The following is an 18,668-nucleotide window of genomic DNA, read 5'->3' on the forward strand; positions in this document are numbered from 1 at the left end:
GTGTGTAATCACTTTGTTAACACTCCGAGCAATACGAGATCATGGATTGTACTATCTGTTGAAAATTAAATCTCTTTTACTTTCTTGTCTATTATATACACAATTATGTAAATTTATGTGCAGCAGATGCGTTATGACTTGATCAACTACTTTCTAAAACTAAAAAAATTTGTTTAAAAAAAGTTTGATTGAATAACAAAGATTTTAAAGATATGTACATATATATCAATATTCAGCAAAATTATGCGTCCAAAGATGTTTTAAATTTGAAAAATAATTTACGTAATAATATCAAAATAAAATTTGAATTTTCACGCAAAAAGAGAAGATACAGAAATACATAATTCAACAGTATACAAAATAACAGGATTCCAAAATTTAAGATGATTGATTACGCTAATCAATTTAGAGAGAGACAAAGACAGTTTTTCAATAACGGGTAAATGATCGCGAATAACACTTAATTAGGGCAAACAATATACATGGTGGGATAGATTATCAGGGTTTATGAATAGATTCAGGTAAATCAATATACAGATTATTAATAGTACGCGCGCGGATTGTACAGTAACAAAAGTGTCGATATCGCGAATATTTTTGAAATCGACCTTTCAAACTTAATAGGATTAATTTTTAAAATAAATATTTATGTACTGTTTTTCGTTTAATATTATATCATCACAATTCAATTACCTAGTTTTCCAAATGTTATTCCGAAGCTTTACAAATGCAGTTTTCTCTAATTCGCAATTAAACGTTATTCAAATTTCATAAAAAAAAGAATATTAAAAATCATAATTTAATTATTTAATATAAATGTATATACATATATATATATATATACATTTATATTAAATAATTAAATTATGATTTTTAATATTCTTTTTTTTATGAAATTTGAATAACGTTTAATTGCGAATTAGAGAAAACTGCATTTGTAAAGCTTCGGAATAACATTTGGAAAACTAGGTAATTGAATTGTGATGATATAATATTAAACGAAAAACAGTATCTAAATATTTATTTTAAAAATTAATCCTATTAAGTTTGAAAGGTCGATTTCAAAAATATTCGCGATATCGACACTTTTGTTACTGTACAATCCGCGCGCGTACTATTAATAATCTGTATATTGATTTACCTGAATCTATTCATAAACCCTGATAATCTATCCCACCATGTATATTGTTTGCCCTAATTAAGTGTTATTCGCGATCATTTACCCGTTATTGAAAAACTGTCTTTGTCTCTCTCTAAATTGATTAGCGTAATCAATCATCTTAAATTTTGGAATCCTGTTATTTTGTATACTGTTGAATTATGTATTTCTGTATCTTCTCTTTTTGCGTGAAAATTCAAATTTTATTTTGATATTATTACGTAAATTATTTTTCAAATTTAAAACATCTTTGGACGCATAATTTTGCTGAATATTGATATATATGTACATATCTTTAAAATCTTTGTTATTCAATCAAACTTTTTTTAAACAAATTTTTTTAGTTTTAGAAAGTAGTTGATCAAGTCATAACGCATCTGCTGCACATAAATTTACATAATTGTGTATATAATAGACAAGAAAGTAAAAGAGATTTAATTTTCAACAGATAGTACAATCCATGATCTCGTATTGCTCGGAGTGTTAACAAAGTGATTACACACATATTCAGAATGCCAATAGTGACGATCGATGATCTCCATAGGTGAACTTGGCATAATCGTCGCAACGTTCCGTGCATGCGCATTGGCACGTTCCATAATCGACAACAATAGATGCACTTGTGATACATTGAAGCTATAGAAATGAGAAAATAACATGGCAGAAAATATTTATTTGCGTATTGTCTTACTCTTTTCACTAGTACTGTAAAGTATGACCTTGTTGTCGTTTCTTAATGAAACATTGCGTTTTTATAATTCTTTCTTTAGAGGAGTTTAATAACATATTTAATATTGCGTCCTACGTGATATTATTATTTTGTAGAATTATTTTGTATAGAAATTAGGACAATAATCACAAATGATAAACTTGTATTTTTATTCATATTATTCGTTTTTTTTTTCGTTATAATTTTTACGTTAAAGTAATAATTCATCAAAGTTTTGTTTGAGGATATGATTCCCAATTAAAAAAATATAGAAATCAAAAATATTGCATATTTTTATAATATAATATATGGTATATAATATTGTGCATATTTTTATAATATAATATATAGTATAATATAGATTGAGAAACCATTGTGCAGTAATTTTGTAATCTTTCTCAAACTATTACACGAGGGCTGTTATTGTATTACATTTTATATGCAATACATTTTAATTCATATTTTATTGAAATTTTATAAAATTCTGCATCCAATCGTAATTTCCGTAGATGGTTTCGAAGTTATCAGCAATAATATTTATTGTATACGTAACCCACATATTGCATGTAATATGATTAATTATGTATTTTCAAAATATCTATTGCGATGAATTACGCGTAGATATACGAGAAACTATTGATCAGCGGGTAAATATATATTTCATAAAACGCAACGAATTTGTAACATTTCAGTACTTTTAATTTTAAGTTTTAGGCTTGTCTGCTTTTCTTTCCAAGCAATTTTATAACTTAATGGCTTGGCAAAAATTCTGGTAGATTGCGGGAAAATATTAAAATCCTCGACTCGACCGGGGGTGGTAATCCTGCAGTGCTTGATTACTTGTAGTCGCTTAAACTCGCTTTTCTTGTTTAGAGATATCAGTAGAAAACTGTCTCGAATTTTGAACGTACTGAAACTTTTTTAACGAATTCTGACATGAGAGATAAAAATTATAATGGTGATGGTAAAAAAAAAATAAAAGGAAATTAACAAATTTTTTCTATATTACTCTTTATGTTTACCTCTTTATGATGTATTTCCGTGGTTGTCTTATTCATATAAATAGGAATGTGTGTGTACCTATGTATATATATGTATATATATATATATATGTATATACATAATTTGCATGCAATTAAGATAAGTAAGGTGAGATTTTATATATAATTCACTATATTTAATAAAGTGCAAAAAGGAATGTTTCGTGGGCTCATGTTTTAGATTAAATTAATTTAATGAAGCGTGAAGCCAGTAGCGATTTTAATCCCGGTTATTCGATGGCCATTGTTTTGTAATTTGTTCCACTTCCTAATTATCTTATAATTTAAACGAGTAGTTTACCATTTAGTTGACGTCAGCTATTTCCATATTATGCTGCTCAATATAGCTGCACGGCGATATATGTATAGTCTCAAGAGAGGAATGTAATTTACAATTTCTGAAGACGCTTTTGTCCCTAGTATTCTATGGTTCAATTTTCGTTATCGACTATCGACTCGTGTGTGTGTGTATGTGTGTGTTATTGATTTTTCTTTTAATTTTTTCAATTCTCTTTCTCGTTTGTTGTTTGTTTCGTAATTATGTTATGGATTTATTTAATGCATATTTATTGTTAGTATAAAATACTTGTGCGATAGTAGTTGACGTTTAATTAAAGATTCTATCGAATGTCTCAATGCTAATATAGTATTTTTGTTTTAAAGATGAACAGATAATGGAATGGGTGACATTAATTTATTATAAAGTACTTACAAACTTTCATTTCGTCCTGCAATATCAATATGTGACTATATGTTCAATTAGCATCGAATTACGTTGCAATCGCTGGCAGCTATAGTTTCTGGGATATTCCGCGTGGTTATAATTACTGACCCTTAAATTACTAATGTCCTTCATTCGTCGTGTTCCCCATGTGAACGTATTCCATTTGAACCTCTCCTGTTCGATACTAATCTTTCTACAATCGTTCTACAAAATCCATTATGTTACAGTGTAACCTCTGTATAGGATTTATAGCTGAAAGAAAATATGCAACGACATTAAAACGAATTGTTTGTAGTGATTGATTTCGTTTGTTTAGCTTATACGTGTAGAATAAAGCGTGGTGTAATCACAGAATGATATTACTTGTTGATGATTTTTTAATGTTTGTTTCTTGTCGAAAGTCGAAACTTGACGATTTAATAATCGCTAACAAAAGCTTACGTGTGCAATAAGAGGAATAAATAGAAGATTTCAAAGAATATTAGATTTGATGTCATACGTAAATGAATGTATTGGAATAAAAATGAGACGCCATTTGTTGCATTGAAATATTGCGTTGAAATTCTCGTGAATCTTCTTATTGCTGTCAGCAATCACTTATTATAAAACATAAATATTATACAGCTAATAACTAAAAATAATATTGTCATAAATATGTTTGTCGTTCATTAATTTATCAGCAAAATCGAACGTATTTCTCGCTTTGAAATCATAGATTCACCTCTATAAATGTGATAGGGTAATGCGTTGCGTGCTCGTCTTTTCGTTCTGCATAGCCTTCAGAGCTTGCAGCCTTAACCTTTGCATTTAATTTATGACCTAGCGCTTCCTGTGCCAAAGAAAACCCTTGCTAAAATAAAGTACCATTATTGAGATTAAATGCACGCGCGTGATACAGCCTCTTAATTATAATGATTTGATCCTCTGATTTGATACTCTATTTAAGATTGAGTAGCGCAATGAAGAAAGAAAGTAATAGCGTAATACGTGTTTGATTTCGTTATTTGAGACAATACACATAATAGAATGGAAAAATTAATATCTCAACACGATCATTGTCAATATGTGGCACTACATACATTTCGATATTGTTACGATACATAATTTCTTGTTTTTGCATGTATCTCTCTTCTCGGTTGTGCGAAGAAATTGTTATTGCACTGAGAGAAAAGATTTTGTTAATTTAGCAAGCCACCAATATCTTTAACCGGTGATCAGTAAATATGTGACAACAAATTATGTTGTTGTGATTGCTGCTAATCTGCTATACCAACTAATTATTAGTAACAGAAACAAACTATATAGAATCTAACCTACTAACTTTTTTGGATAGACTTTAGCTCGTTTACATAGAATTCGTAGATGATCGTGGAGTCTTAAGTCGTAGGAAACCGACCAAGCACAGTCAAATATAGGGAGAATACTTGACTAGAATTAGTCAATTTCTTACGATTTGAAATCCTGCAACCGTTTACGACTTTTATATATATATATATATATGAGCCTCTTATTTGCTGGCGATACTATTGATTATTTGTTACATTGACAAATTAATTTGCAATCGTAACAAATTGATTGTTTTTTTAAACAAATATCACATTTGCTTTCCCTTGATTTGTTCCTATAACAAAATCATTTCTCTCAGTGTGCCATTATAAAATGAGAGCTTTTTCTCCAAGCATATCGTGAATCTTACACGAAATTTTACAGAACATTGGTGCACTATCTAATTATTCTACGAGACTTACCCGAGCGCAACCTTCTCAACGATCGACAATCAATTTCGTGTTCTGGTCTGATTTCTGTATCAAGAGCCTCATTCATCGTTATTGAAAATTACGCGATACGTCAAATGCATTCGTATGAACTCTATTTATAAACAGAAATTTAAAAAAAAATGGGACATATTCTAGTGTAAAGTATAATTCCACGAGTGAATGGATGCAATCGTGAATCGAGTAATGAGTTATTCGGAGAGTGCAAATCGAAAACTCATTTGTGTCAACCGATTGTAATGCACGATTAAGCGTAAGGAACGACAATAGTAGAACTCGTTCGTGATTTTGTCCTCGAGTGATTTTGTTCGTGAAATTTAGACTTATAACTCAAGCATTGTGCCAAAATGGGAATTTCGTGCGTAAGAGTGCGTTCGATTCGACGATCGCGTGCCGTAGAAAATTGCGCGTATTCTCTGATTATAGACTGAAACTGCTACGACCTTTCGCAATGCTAATTTTACATATTATTAATTGCCGTTGTGAATAAAAGTGGGTTAACATGAGGGGTGATTGAAACACGCGTACGATTGAACTAGAAGCGAAATGTGGTAAAATGTGTTCGGAATAGACGTGACATATCTATAAATAAACTATTATAATTAATTTTGTAATCAAATGTCCACTGTTCGGAAATAAGCATTAATTAAAGTTTCTTCTAATCGACTCGCCATCTCAGTGCTATTTTCTACAGCATGATAATATCCGTTCGATACATACTACGGAAACTACGACAGCAAGACGCTGAAATAAAAATATGAGAAAATGTCGACATGCAAAATCGTTGATAACATAGTTTTATACGTCACGACAACAATCGATAATAACAGAATAGATTCAACAAGTAATAATATGTAGATTCTATTATCCATGAAAACAAGTGACTTGACGATGAAACAACCCGAGCAAACGATAAGCACCATTGACAGTAAACTGTATTACAAACAAGAAGATGCAAAGGGACGCTTAGATATATCTAGCTTAGTTGCGGTTTGTTGTCTTAAAGTTTCCTAAACCGCATACCGAGTGTCCTGACGAGTACGAAATAAATTAAAAGGTACGAGTGAGCTCGTCGACGGCAACAACGACGACGACAAAACTCCACATGTTCAGTTTACCTCATAATGGCTGGTTAGTTTGGGTCGTGAATAGCTGGGAGGAAATGCGTGAATGTGACGAGAACGGGAAAATAAGATGGAGACTCGAGCGCAAGTCGGAGAATGGCAAGTTCATTTTAAATTTTTTACGTTGTAGGAATGACTTATACAAGAATGTCGCGCTTTAATAACATTTTATGGTATTTGGGGCGACTCAGCGTAAGTATCGACTAAAAGAGATTAGTGCTCTTGTGACTAAACGGGACTTTGTAAGACGCGATAATACTGACAGAATTCAAGGACAGGTCACATGAGCGTAAATCGAAAATGTCAAGAGAATAATGATGAAGTTTTTAATTTGCGAAATAAACATGAAGATTTAAGAGAAGATATTTTTCATTAAATATTTCTTAGAATAAAGAAATTGTGCCAGTAGTTATTTCACTTTGGATGATGTTCAGGATTTTAGTTTTATTTAAAGACAGATGGAAAAGCTGCAGACAGATTTAATCATGTGGGCAAGAGGACAAAGGGAAAGAGTGACACGAAAGACGATGCAACATCAAAGGAAGCCTTGAGGTAAAGGGTAACTTGCTCCATTAATCGTTTCATTAGTAAATATGTTACTGCTACGTGATGGTGTTGTATAATAATGGACTGTGCGACAGAATCGACATCGAGAGTAAGGATATGATTTAACAATTTGAGTGTTTGTTTGAAAAACGAAAGATTGAGAGATCCTTCAATATTTGAAGATATCGTTTACCCATAATTGATTTACTAATAATAATAATGCGTGTATATCGTGTCGATATAAAGAACAAGAAATTGAGTGCTTTAAAAAGAAGGTATTGAAACTCCAAAAGCAATGATGGATGATTTTTGAGATTGTATGTTCTTAATTTTCAGAAATAACAAAATGTGACAGGGAATTTATCATGATATTTAAAAGGCAAATCCATGTATCAAAACGACCTAAAAATGATGGCGAACGTGGCTTGAATATGAATCATTAATTTAATGTGGTACCATGCTAAATGTGTCACGATGGAAATTCTACTGGCTGTTCGATATTCAGTTGATCTATCGTTTGATATTCGTTGTGTGAGCATATTCAGACGTGAGAGACAATTTCCTGACGATCGTTAAATTAAAACGTTCCACTGCATGAGATAGAATAAATTTTAAAAAAAAAGGACAGAATAATGTTATACATTTTTGATGCTGAGATTTTATTGAAAAATTTTATATATTAATGATGGTGAGAAAGAAATACATGCTTTCTTATTTCCGTTATTTTTAATAGATAAAAAAAGAAATATATTTGAAACTCCGAAAACCACGTAATTCATTGCAGATTACAGTTTTATGAAACATATACCAGTCATATAAGCAATGCCAGTAAAAAATAGCTTTTATTAAGATGAGATACATTGCTAATCCGTTTATAAACGAGAGCCTTGCAAAAGGACAATCTTTTCTGCATATTTAAATTATCGCCATAGAAAAGTTTGCGTAGCTTACAAGAGTGACTTGAGAGAAAAAAATGTGTGAAATTTACACAGTACGCTAGACGGAGCCTTGAAGAAATAAAAAATGCAGCTCGCGAGGCGTTACGTCGACGAGTGTAAGCACGAAGCAACGGAACAGTTGAATTTCCTGAAAAAATTAAATCAACAGTTTGAGTTCTGCGAGACGATCGCTCGTTGCTCATTTATATGGATGTTAAGAACTTTCAAAGGACCTCAAGCGGCAGAATTGTGCTAGAAGTTGCCGAGAGACCGCGACATCCAACCGGCCTTTACCGGAGCAAAAGGCACTCCAGGTTTGCACTCATGCCAAAACCGCATTTCGTCGTCTCAAGTAGTGACATGAAGAGTCAACAAAGAAAATAGCATCGGGTATCGTCGTATATATCGCGATACTCGACTTAAGCGACAATTCACTCGCTCGAGTCTGGGGACTACTAAATCCCCAGCGAGCACGTTGCTCAGCATCGCGGACGCTGCCCCTGCTGGAACTTGGAACGGAACACCCTGGTTGCAGCTGGCCCCCCTGGATGTTTTGATATTGAGTGCGCTAGGGTGCCGAGGTGGGGGGCGCGTGGTCTTGCTGCCTGCCGTGCGCCGGCGGCGGCGGGGGTGGGGGTGGTGTTGATGTCTCGGGGGCCACCCCTGAGACTAAGAAAGGTTCTTTGCTGAAGCATCAGTATCAACAGCCCCACCAGCAGCAAAGAAGCCAACAACAACACGAGCACCAACAACAGCAGAAAGTTCTGCAACAGGAGAAACAATATCTTTATCAACCACCGAAACGCATTTGCGTGGCTCAGTTTAAAGAACGTGCGCCACTCGGTGATCTTGACGAAGACCTCGACGATCTTGACGACGAAGAGAAGGAGTGTGAGCTAAGGATAGGTGAAGAAGAAGATTACGGTAGGGAGGGCAGTACTCAGCATCGGCTTAGTCCGCGTCTACACGACATCGAGGAGGAAGACGATGAGGAGGGTCGTCACGTCCGAGAACGGTCAGTCATTAATCTAGTTTTGTAGGTTTTTCGATTTACGCTAAACGTATCGGGATAGGGTTTTATTAATATGTTTCATCTTGATCCTTCTAGCGCTACTAGAATGTTTATGCCGCACGTTTTACACGATATATCACGGGAATGACTATTACTATCTTGAATTTGACAGAGATTGTTGTAACAGAGATTTGCTATGCCAGTATCAATCAATCAAACTCAATATGTGCATTCAACGAAGATTACAGTTAAGTAATAATCCAGTAGCACTCAAACGTGATTAGATGGCTCTCTGGTATGAAGTTCGTTATGCATTGTTCTCTGCATAAAATAGTCATATTCAATTGTTACTTATTTGTTATCTCTACTAAACGCGTTGATTATTATCCACATGATGCGCAATTATTGGCTCGTAGACATTGAGTTTTAAGAGTGCTCCGTATCACTAATTGTATATATCAATGTTGTACGTATCGTGTCGTGCAGTGTAAACAACGCTGTAAGTAGCTAATTGCCGATTTAATTAAATATTCTGTTATGGTTATATCAATAGAATGCGTTAAATTTCGCGATTAATTAATGGCGCTTCTCTCTATGATCGCAATTAACTCGACGGCAGCCCGCGTGTATATGTGCGTGTAATTCATGCATTATTCTCGTTACGTTATGTATTAATAACATTAAGTATTTTACACTTGACGTAACATATTTCTCTTATGACATTTCTGCACCATGAAATATGGTTCCGCAATTATAAATTATAAGCACACGGTGCGTATCAACTGAAAATTATATTCGTATCTATTTACGATAGCGTTAAGCTGTATATATAAGTATTATTTACAAAATTTTTCAATTGTCATTCTCTACATTATACATTTGATTCGAAATGTATGTCTACTGAAACTGTCTGTTGCTGCGAGAGTTTGCTATAGTTGATGAACAAACTTTCTTTCCCGGCCCTATATGTGTTTGATTTACAGTTTCATTGCATCGGACTGACACATTTCTCAATGTTACGCGTTATGTTGTAGTGTACACATATGCAATGAAACTTACATCTGTCACATATCGACATCGACGTCAAATCGCGTTTACTCGCCTGACTTTGTTGTTCACTCAATTTAATAGTGCATTACAATTGCGAAAGTTACATCTAGTTTCAGCCTTTGAGAATGTTCGTTTCGAGAAAAGAGGAACAGTTATTAATACGTTATGCACAGACAATTGTGTGGTACGAAAATGCTGACAACTAAATAATTAGGTAGCACGATGAATCTATCTCGAGTTTCGAGACAATTTGCATTTATTACAATTTGATTACTCAACGATACAAGTCTAAAGGTTTCTATTTAATAAATAATTCCTTTTAGAATGCTAATTCTATATGTATTAGATCCTTTCATTCAGACCTTTTTTTCTTAGATAAAATTAAAGAAACGTATATCGGATATTATATTAACGATCTTCAATCGTTGGCTTTTTCTTGATAATACCAAAATGTGGAGCGCGCGCGTTCATACACCGATTGGTGCGCCCGATTCAATGGAACTCATGCGGTTATTGTGCTCGCAGAGAATGGCACGAGAAGATCTTCGATTGGCTACGCGATAGTAGGTAATCTCGGGAATGAGGAGACTTTATCTGCTCGCTATTCATGTGCTATATCAGATTAAATGTTACAAGTAATTCGGATAGGTTTGCCCTACGTTTTTGATATACCTAATTGCATGTGGAGCTCGATATCGAGATCTGAAACCAACTATTGAACTATTGAAGTTTTTTTTTTAATTAAATACGAGAATTTCAGTTGAAGTGAATCTTAGTGCTTAAATACATACTTCTGTGTGAGTTTATATACATACATTCTGATTCTGCATACCGCGCATCGAACTTTTCTTTGGTCTTGAAACGCATTCATGAACAGAACCGGTATAATAGGGATAATATCACTTACCAAGTTGTACAAGCAATTTAACAATTTTTTTATGCTAATAAGCATGGTTTTAATAATGTTCATAATTCTTTTCTACCGTCTACTTAGCTCTTTTCGAACTTTTCTTTCTAAAGGCTTTTTATCAATGAATTTATTTTTAATTTTTAAATTATGAGTATGTAATACAGTTACAGTGTATACAAATATGAATCGAATATGTTTAAATGAATTGGAAATATATAGAGAAAAAATCGAATGTAGAACGCGCTGTTTTTCAATTCTAAGATCTGTGAGAATCGGAATGATGATAAGATTCAATTACCTACACTTTACATGGAGAGAATTTTCTTTTAAAATTTACCCTGAAAATATGGTGATTGTGGTACAATACAATATTTAAAAACTTTTTACCATGCACTTCAGTAAAATTGATCAAACTTATTTTATACTTTATTGTAATTTTATTAATGAATGAGAGAGATTTATATTAAAATTCTTCGAAATACAATGTTGTCCCACGACTGTCATATTTTCAGGATAAATTTTAAGAAAAAATTCTCTCCGTGTACCTTAAATGTTTCACCAACGCGAAGATCGAGGAAAATATCGCGAGATATAGCTTTTTAATTTTTTTCTTTATAGATAAAATATATTTTATGAATAAAGATGAGAGGAAATGTATTTTTTGCATCTAAGGAAAATTATCGATTTATAAATTAAGAGAAAAATATAAAAAATAAGAGAAATACTTTTATTCGAATGTGCTTTTATGGTATGACTCTCTTACTCATTTCTCAAAATGATATCTACTAAGAGCTAAAATGATAATTGATAAGCGTGGAAATTAACGTATCACGTTAATATAGGATTCAATATGACGGACATTGAGAAGAAAGCTGGCGGCATATGCATGTACTGAACTTCATTATGGAACGTCGATTCGCTCTTTAGATATTGTGAACCGAACCGCAAACCTTTGGACGCTTGTTTGAATGACGCGTTAAAATAAACGCTGTACACGTAGTTCACCCGGTTTCTAGTTGTGATTTAATACCGGATACGTTATACAAGGCGAAACAGATATTTGATACGGAAAAGAAGAAGGAAAAATATACATATAGCCGTTTCTTTTTGCTATGTCAAGAGAATATACGATTGTATTATAAACATATTATGTTTTAATATTCCATTATGTTTATTTCTACATGTTTTATTCAAAATCTTTCTCCAGAAAAACTATTAGTTTGGAGTGTCCCATTCTTGTTAGATTTTTTAACATAAAATAAAAATGAAATATTAGACTTTAAAAATAACAGTTGTTTGAATTCTGAAACAATTGCATTAAGCATGTAGAAATTAATAAGATTTTTAAAAAATTAATTTGGATCAAATGTTACTTTAACAACAATTAGTTTTTTATTTTTTCCATTTAGGAAACCAAATATAAGAAATCCAAATGTTTCGAATAATGAAGAGGAAAACGAATAGTAAGAGGAATATCGCGAGAATATGCTTCTTGTATGAAAGATGGTCAATAGCTCAATATCGCTGGGGTGATATGTGCGTCATGACTATCCAATCAGCCGCAGGAAACATCGAGAGCGTGCCCGAAATTTCCCCGAGTGAACTACCGACCGAATGGAATTAGGGGGATGTGGGATAACAAGAACATGTATCGGGTGCGCGGAGCTTTAAAGCCCGCCATTATACTTAGCATTTGCGAAGACATTCGCCCTTGATAATACATAAAATATGGCTTCGATTAATCGGCTCTGATTAAATATGCTGCGTTTAATCACACAAAACGTATGACGCTAGCGACGGAAGAAATACCGTGTTAACTTTATCAATCTTATATGTATCGGCTGTTTGCTTGATATCTAAAATTTGTTGAGCACAATTATCTAATGTGTCCAATGAGATTAATTATTCAAATAAGTAAACTTTGAAAGATAATTTTGAGTAAACATTTGAGCTATTCTCAATAATTACATGTTTTGTATAAAATCTTCCATTTTATTATTTAAGTAGAAATATTTATCACATAAGAAAAATTTATTGTTTTTCGAGTCATTTATCATTTTAAAATGTTATGTCACAGAGTGCATTATGTGAGCTTTTATTTAAATACTGCTTTTACATTTTCAGATTAAAAGAGCTAGTATATAGATCTATGTATGTAGGATATATAGAATCATCCAGAAAGTGGTCAACCCGATATTGTTTGTTTAGCATTGATTGCGGTTTTCCTCTTGCAATTCATAGCGACCTAACACTAATGATAAGCGACTGTCGGTTTTACACTAATGGCTATTACTATTAAGCATCTAAGTGCACACGCGAGTTATCAAACGATTAGCTAATTTAAACGTGAAATAATCGATACGCACGTACATCCCTCCCTACGATGAACGCGCGGTTGAAGAAATATTTGAATTGTAACAGTTTTGCTGAATTAAAAAATTTAACTATAGATACTGCCGTAAAAAGTTTTAAAATTGTAGCAATCATTTTAAGCGTTTTATGTAATTACTTTGATGATCCAACAAAATTATTTTCTAATCTGTATCTAGCTAAATTTTTGAATACTTCAACGAAATCGTTTTCTCCGTGATACTTCAATAAAACTATTCTTTCCATGTAATATATAAGTTGCTCGTAGAAAATTATAATTGTAATTAGTACACTATATTATTGAAAAAGTAGAAATGGCTGGGACGGAAATATGAACTTGAGGCATAGCTGCAGGCAAGTTTTCTCTGGTTACTTATAGGGGAACATGATCGAACCAATAATTAACTTGTCTCGAGAAAGCTAAAACGGTTGACGTAATTAATGTAGGGAATACTTAATTATAAGAGCTTAATTAAGGATGTAATGAGGCAGAAACAATTTGAAGATCGCGAGCTGTTAATCGATTATTCCTTTCTTCTTTCGATCATACAGATTTTAATTAAACGAATTTTTATTTTAAATTTAATAATATATGTAAAAAAATTAACATATATATGTTTTTCTTAAATAATTATTCTTCACTTAGTTACAGTTAGTTGGGCTGATGATGTTTTATTTGCATGATTGTAAGAGATTTCGACTATCATTATTCTAAAAGCAAAAGTTAATCTCCTATTGTTTCACCGCAAAGCTGGATCAGTGCGGGTTTTTCACGCATTGATCGGTTTAATATAATCGGTTTAATCGCTTTCAAATGTGAAGTGTGAGTATCTGTAAGCACCGTTTGATATCGATTGTCCTGATTTTTTGCGAAATTGCATGTATAAGGCAATGCTCCAAGATTAATTTATAGATATATCTTATCGATTCGCGGATACCAAGTAATACATGAGCTATTTTAAGTCTCGCTCGAAAGACTTTTATTACTTTATTAAATTCGCGGTACTGTCTATCTTTGACTTGAGAATTGGAGCGGGATAGTTGTTAGAGGGTGAGATCTAAATTATGACACCATAATGGTCGTATCTTGTCCGTCGCGAAATAGACCGTCTGGTAAGCTAATTCTGAAACGAATCTCGTATAATTAGAACACGAGAGTAGGCCTAAAGGGAGCTGAGGATACACTGCGCATCTTCAGCGTTACATCAGAGCATATGTGATTTGAAATCGGAATCGAAAAGGAATTTTAGTGGAGCGACCTTATCAGCGAATATGAGCGAAGAGAAGTGGGAGTACAAAGTGACTATTTCCTTCGACGTTCGAGAATTTAGTTCGAGAATTTAGTTCCGCGTATTAGTATAGTCTATAGAAGTCTATAGACACGTATATACGTGCGCATCGTGATGATAGATATGTGCATATGTGCAAGAATATTGTTATGTAATGCAACGATGCAGTCAGGACAAGGTTTCGGTATCGTATTGGAACTATCAGAAATTTCATCTCTCTCTCTCTCTCTCTCTCTCTCTCTCTCTCTCTCTCTCTCTCTCTGTTTCCTTTTCTGTTCGTGAGATTAATTCGTGTTACGTTATAGTCAATCTGATTGATCAGAAATTCGTACACGTGCTTCGATGCCTTCGATGCATTGATCGCTCGCCGCGAATCGTCGACTTATTCCGCGTCGTAAAGCAACCTGTTGATGTTTCACATCCCGTTAAAATCGCAGGCAGTCGATGAGACATCTAATAGCATTTAATGTCGATGTTGATTTCTAACAGATATTGTAACTGCGGATTATGTCGGCACATTCGCGGACGTATACATGTGTTATTTTGACGAATGCAGTCACAATCGCATCAAAATGCTAAGTTCTCTCTCACCGGCGAAAAGCACCATACACGGTACATCATCGGTATTCATGCAACCGGGATGTACCATAGAACTGGTTTGTCAGCGATAATTCAGGATCTGTCGACGTAGAATGTAAGCCCTTACCCGTCAAAGCACATATATAGAGAACGGCGGAAGTAATGTATGAATGCTAATGCTCGGAAAGCCATGCAACGAATGGATCGATTTGATTAATACGCAGAATAATCTGTATTGATTTGTGATTATGATTCGCAATAACATTGGTGCACTCAATGTCGACAAACGCGATCCGTTTATTCTGTACTGTGTTCGTATTCATTACTCTTCGACAAAATTAGAGTTTAGAACTTTCTTATGTATATATGTATTTATCGTTTTTAAATTATTGTATGAAAAGACAAGATTTTGTTGAAATATCTAGAAATTTAGCTAGATACAGATGTGAAAATAATTCTGTTGGACCATCAACATAATTATATAGAACGTTCACACACACACACACACACACACACACACACACACACACACACACACACACACACACACACACACACACACACACACACACACACACACACACAAACTGGTTGCTAAAATGTTAAAAATTTTATGCGACATTACTCATAATATATATTTTAAAGTCCTACGTAAATCATTTGGATGGTCCAACAAAATTATTTTTAGATGTATATATACTTAAAATTTATTTTATTTGTAATCTCTTTATAAGCAATTTCTGTATCACTGCAAATGTAAAATTATACGTGTTAAGATTTTGTTAAATTTATTTTTTTGCTGCCTACTTTATGATAGGAACTGATGGATTATGTAATTTAAGGTCGGTATACCTAGTCGATTCTTATTCTAATATCATCTTAAGCAATGTCTTAAGATGCTAATATAACTCTGTGGGTGATATTCATAGTCCATTCTTATTTTAAGACCGTCTTAAGTAATGTCTTAATATGACATGCTAATGCAGCTCTCTGATTGGCTTATGACATCTTAAGACTATACTTAAACGGTCTTAAATATAAAAACTAATGATAAATATCAGCCTTAAGCGTAAGTCTATCGGTTTGCAAAATATTTTATTACGCGCCATTGCAGCAAAAAATAAATTTAACAAAATTTTAACGCGTCTAATTTTTCATTTACGATACAACAAAAACAGTTTATAAAAAGAGGAGAGTAAAATACGGAAAAAATATTTTTCTGAATCTACTTTAGGACGATTTATTAAATCTACTTTAGAATCCATTTATATTTAGGAATTTTTTGGTAGGTCGCTTTTTATTTCTATAAACAGCTTATTTGTTTCACTTTGTATAAGTACTTTCTTGTTACGTATTTTTGTGGAGTTATCTTGTTTTGAATTATTATTCGCGTTGCATTCTTTTTATCGGATCATTATTGGACATAGGTGGGTTGAATGTACAAAACACAGTCGACTGTAATAGTGTAATCATGTTTTTCTTACATTTTTTTTAGAAATCTTTTGCTATATGCGCTGCCGGACAGCTCCCCAACAAAATCGCCTTTTCTACTTTTGTCACAGCCATTCTCGTATTGTATTACGCATAGTGACAAGAGCAGATAAGAAAGAAAACGAAAAAGAGAAAAATGAACAACAAAGATCCTTTGCAGCAACACGATTGCCGTCTCTCAGGTCCAAAGGTGTCAGCTATCCTTGTCGTGGCCCATTTCCCTAGCACATCCGGTTATCGTAGCCAGCGAAGTAGAAATCTTATCATGGCAAACTTCATATCACGTCGATCTGTAATGTATTATGTTTGATAATCATGTTTGAGATCCTTCAAAATCGAGATCAGATTAAAAGCTTGGCGTGTTTTCCGCGAAACCTATTTAACGTTTTATTGTTTGGTATGATAAATAGATAATGAATAAATTGTAATCACGGATTTATATAATGCGATATTGATCAGGGCAGCTTTTACAATTAGCTGTACAGCCTCATACGATGACCCAAGCTAGTTAATCGTTGTAATTAATTCAGGAGTCGTCTAGAGAGAGGGAGACAGAGAAAGAGAAAGGCTGTTACCGTCACTGCATTAATTCTGTAATACGGGTATAATGAATTTAGATATTACGACATGGCTCATGAACATATCCCTATAGAGATAAGATAAAATCTTCAAATAATATATTCTACCATATATTACAAGTAATATATCCTACCCTCTTTTTTATATGAGATGTTGCATTTCCGTATTATTATATTTAGACCTTTTGGCTGAGATTGTTTTTTTTTTAGGCCAAGAGATATTTTTTTCATGCGTATTCACACGAAGAATCTTATGAATCATTCAGTACATTGAAGTTTTTGAGTGAACAAGAAAGCAAGGCGAAAAAAAGAAAAAGAAAAAACTGGAAAGAATAAAAGATAAGGGGACGAGTTAAAAATAAAGGACGATATTAAGGGCGAAACTCTTGTAACGCAGCAACAGTAAACATTATCGTGAAGTGTTAAGACATTTAAAGTGCTTTCGCGAAGAAATAATAAAGTTGTAGGAATTCAGTCGATTTCGTTGATATGATAATTTAAGGAATTCTTAATTAGAACGGTAGCATATGTATAATGTATTATACACGCGGTCTGCCTCGCCATTTAACACGATGAATACGTTGGTGTGCCAACGTACGTTTCCAACGCCATTTTCAGACCTTATCAACCGAAAAAATCGCCTACGCCGAGCGGCAGCAGATCGGGTTGGCGTTCTCGTAGGAGCATTACGACGGCGGGAGCCCCCGGAGGGCACCAACACCACGTGATTGCTACTGCCGCCGCGACGGCTCAGGCTAGGATGCAGGCCGAGCAGGGCAGCATCGGCGAGCTACGTGGGTACCACAACCTGCGATCCCGCAGGCACACCTTGGCCAACGTTCGGTGAGTCTCGATTTTAGCCATTACACTGGGATGAAAGGCGAACGGAGCGCCGATCAATACTTGCAGATGGCAAGAATATTCAGAAAACATCGCACGGATGTCTATAAAAGGCGTAAATTTTTTAGATGTTCTTTAAACATTTGTTGTGCGGATAGATTTCTGTGCTGTTTGATTTCTGTTGTTTATGATTGAAATTACTTATTGAGGAACGCGTAGGACAATGAAAGAGAATTTGATTCAAAGTAGAACTGTATTGATTTGTCTATAATCTATACAATTGTTAATTTGCTTGGAAAATCTTGAATTTTTAAAATACAAATTAAAATGAAACGTTTATATTTTTCAAATTGTCTGTCTACTTTGAATTGAATCGATATATTAATATATTACAGGTACATATACGTGTACAAAAAACATTTGAATATGAATTTAATATTTGATTTTATCGTTGCACTATACGCTACAGCGAATGAATTAAAAGCACGGGAGAAGCATTTATTCATATAATGAAATTGTTCGCATATAGTATAT

General features: G+C 33.5%; 1 protein-coding gene across 1 annotated transcript; it reads left to right on the forward strand.

The window, feature by feature from the left end:
- Positions 1–6,298: 6,298 nt before the first annotated feature.
- On the forward strand, positions 6,299–18,325 carry LOC108768722 (uncharacterized). Its single transcript, XM_018519259.1, has 3 exons — positions 6,299–6,397; positions 8,588–9,030; positions 17,913–18,325. The coding sequence occupies exons 1-3, from the start codon at positions 6,299–6,301 to the stop codon at positions 18,139–18,141; spliced, it is 771 nt and encodes a 256-aa protein (XP_018374761.1). The 3' UTR covers positions 18,142–18,325.
- The last annotated feature ends 343 nt before the right edge of the window (positions 18,326–18,668 follow it).

The sequence above is a fragment of the Trachymyrmex cornetzi genome, unplaced genomic scaffold (assembly GCF_001594075.2).
Source record: "Trachymyrmex cornetzi isolate Tcor2-1 unplaced genomic scaffold, Tcor1.1 scaffold83, whole genome shotgun sequence".
Lineage (NCBI taxonomy): Eukaryota > Metazoa > Arthropoda > Insecta > Hymenoptera > Formicidae > Trachymyrmex > Trachymyrmex cornetzi.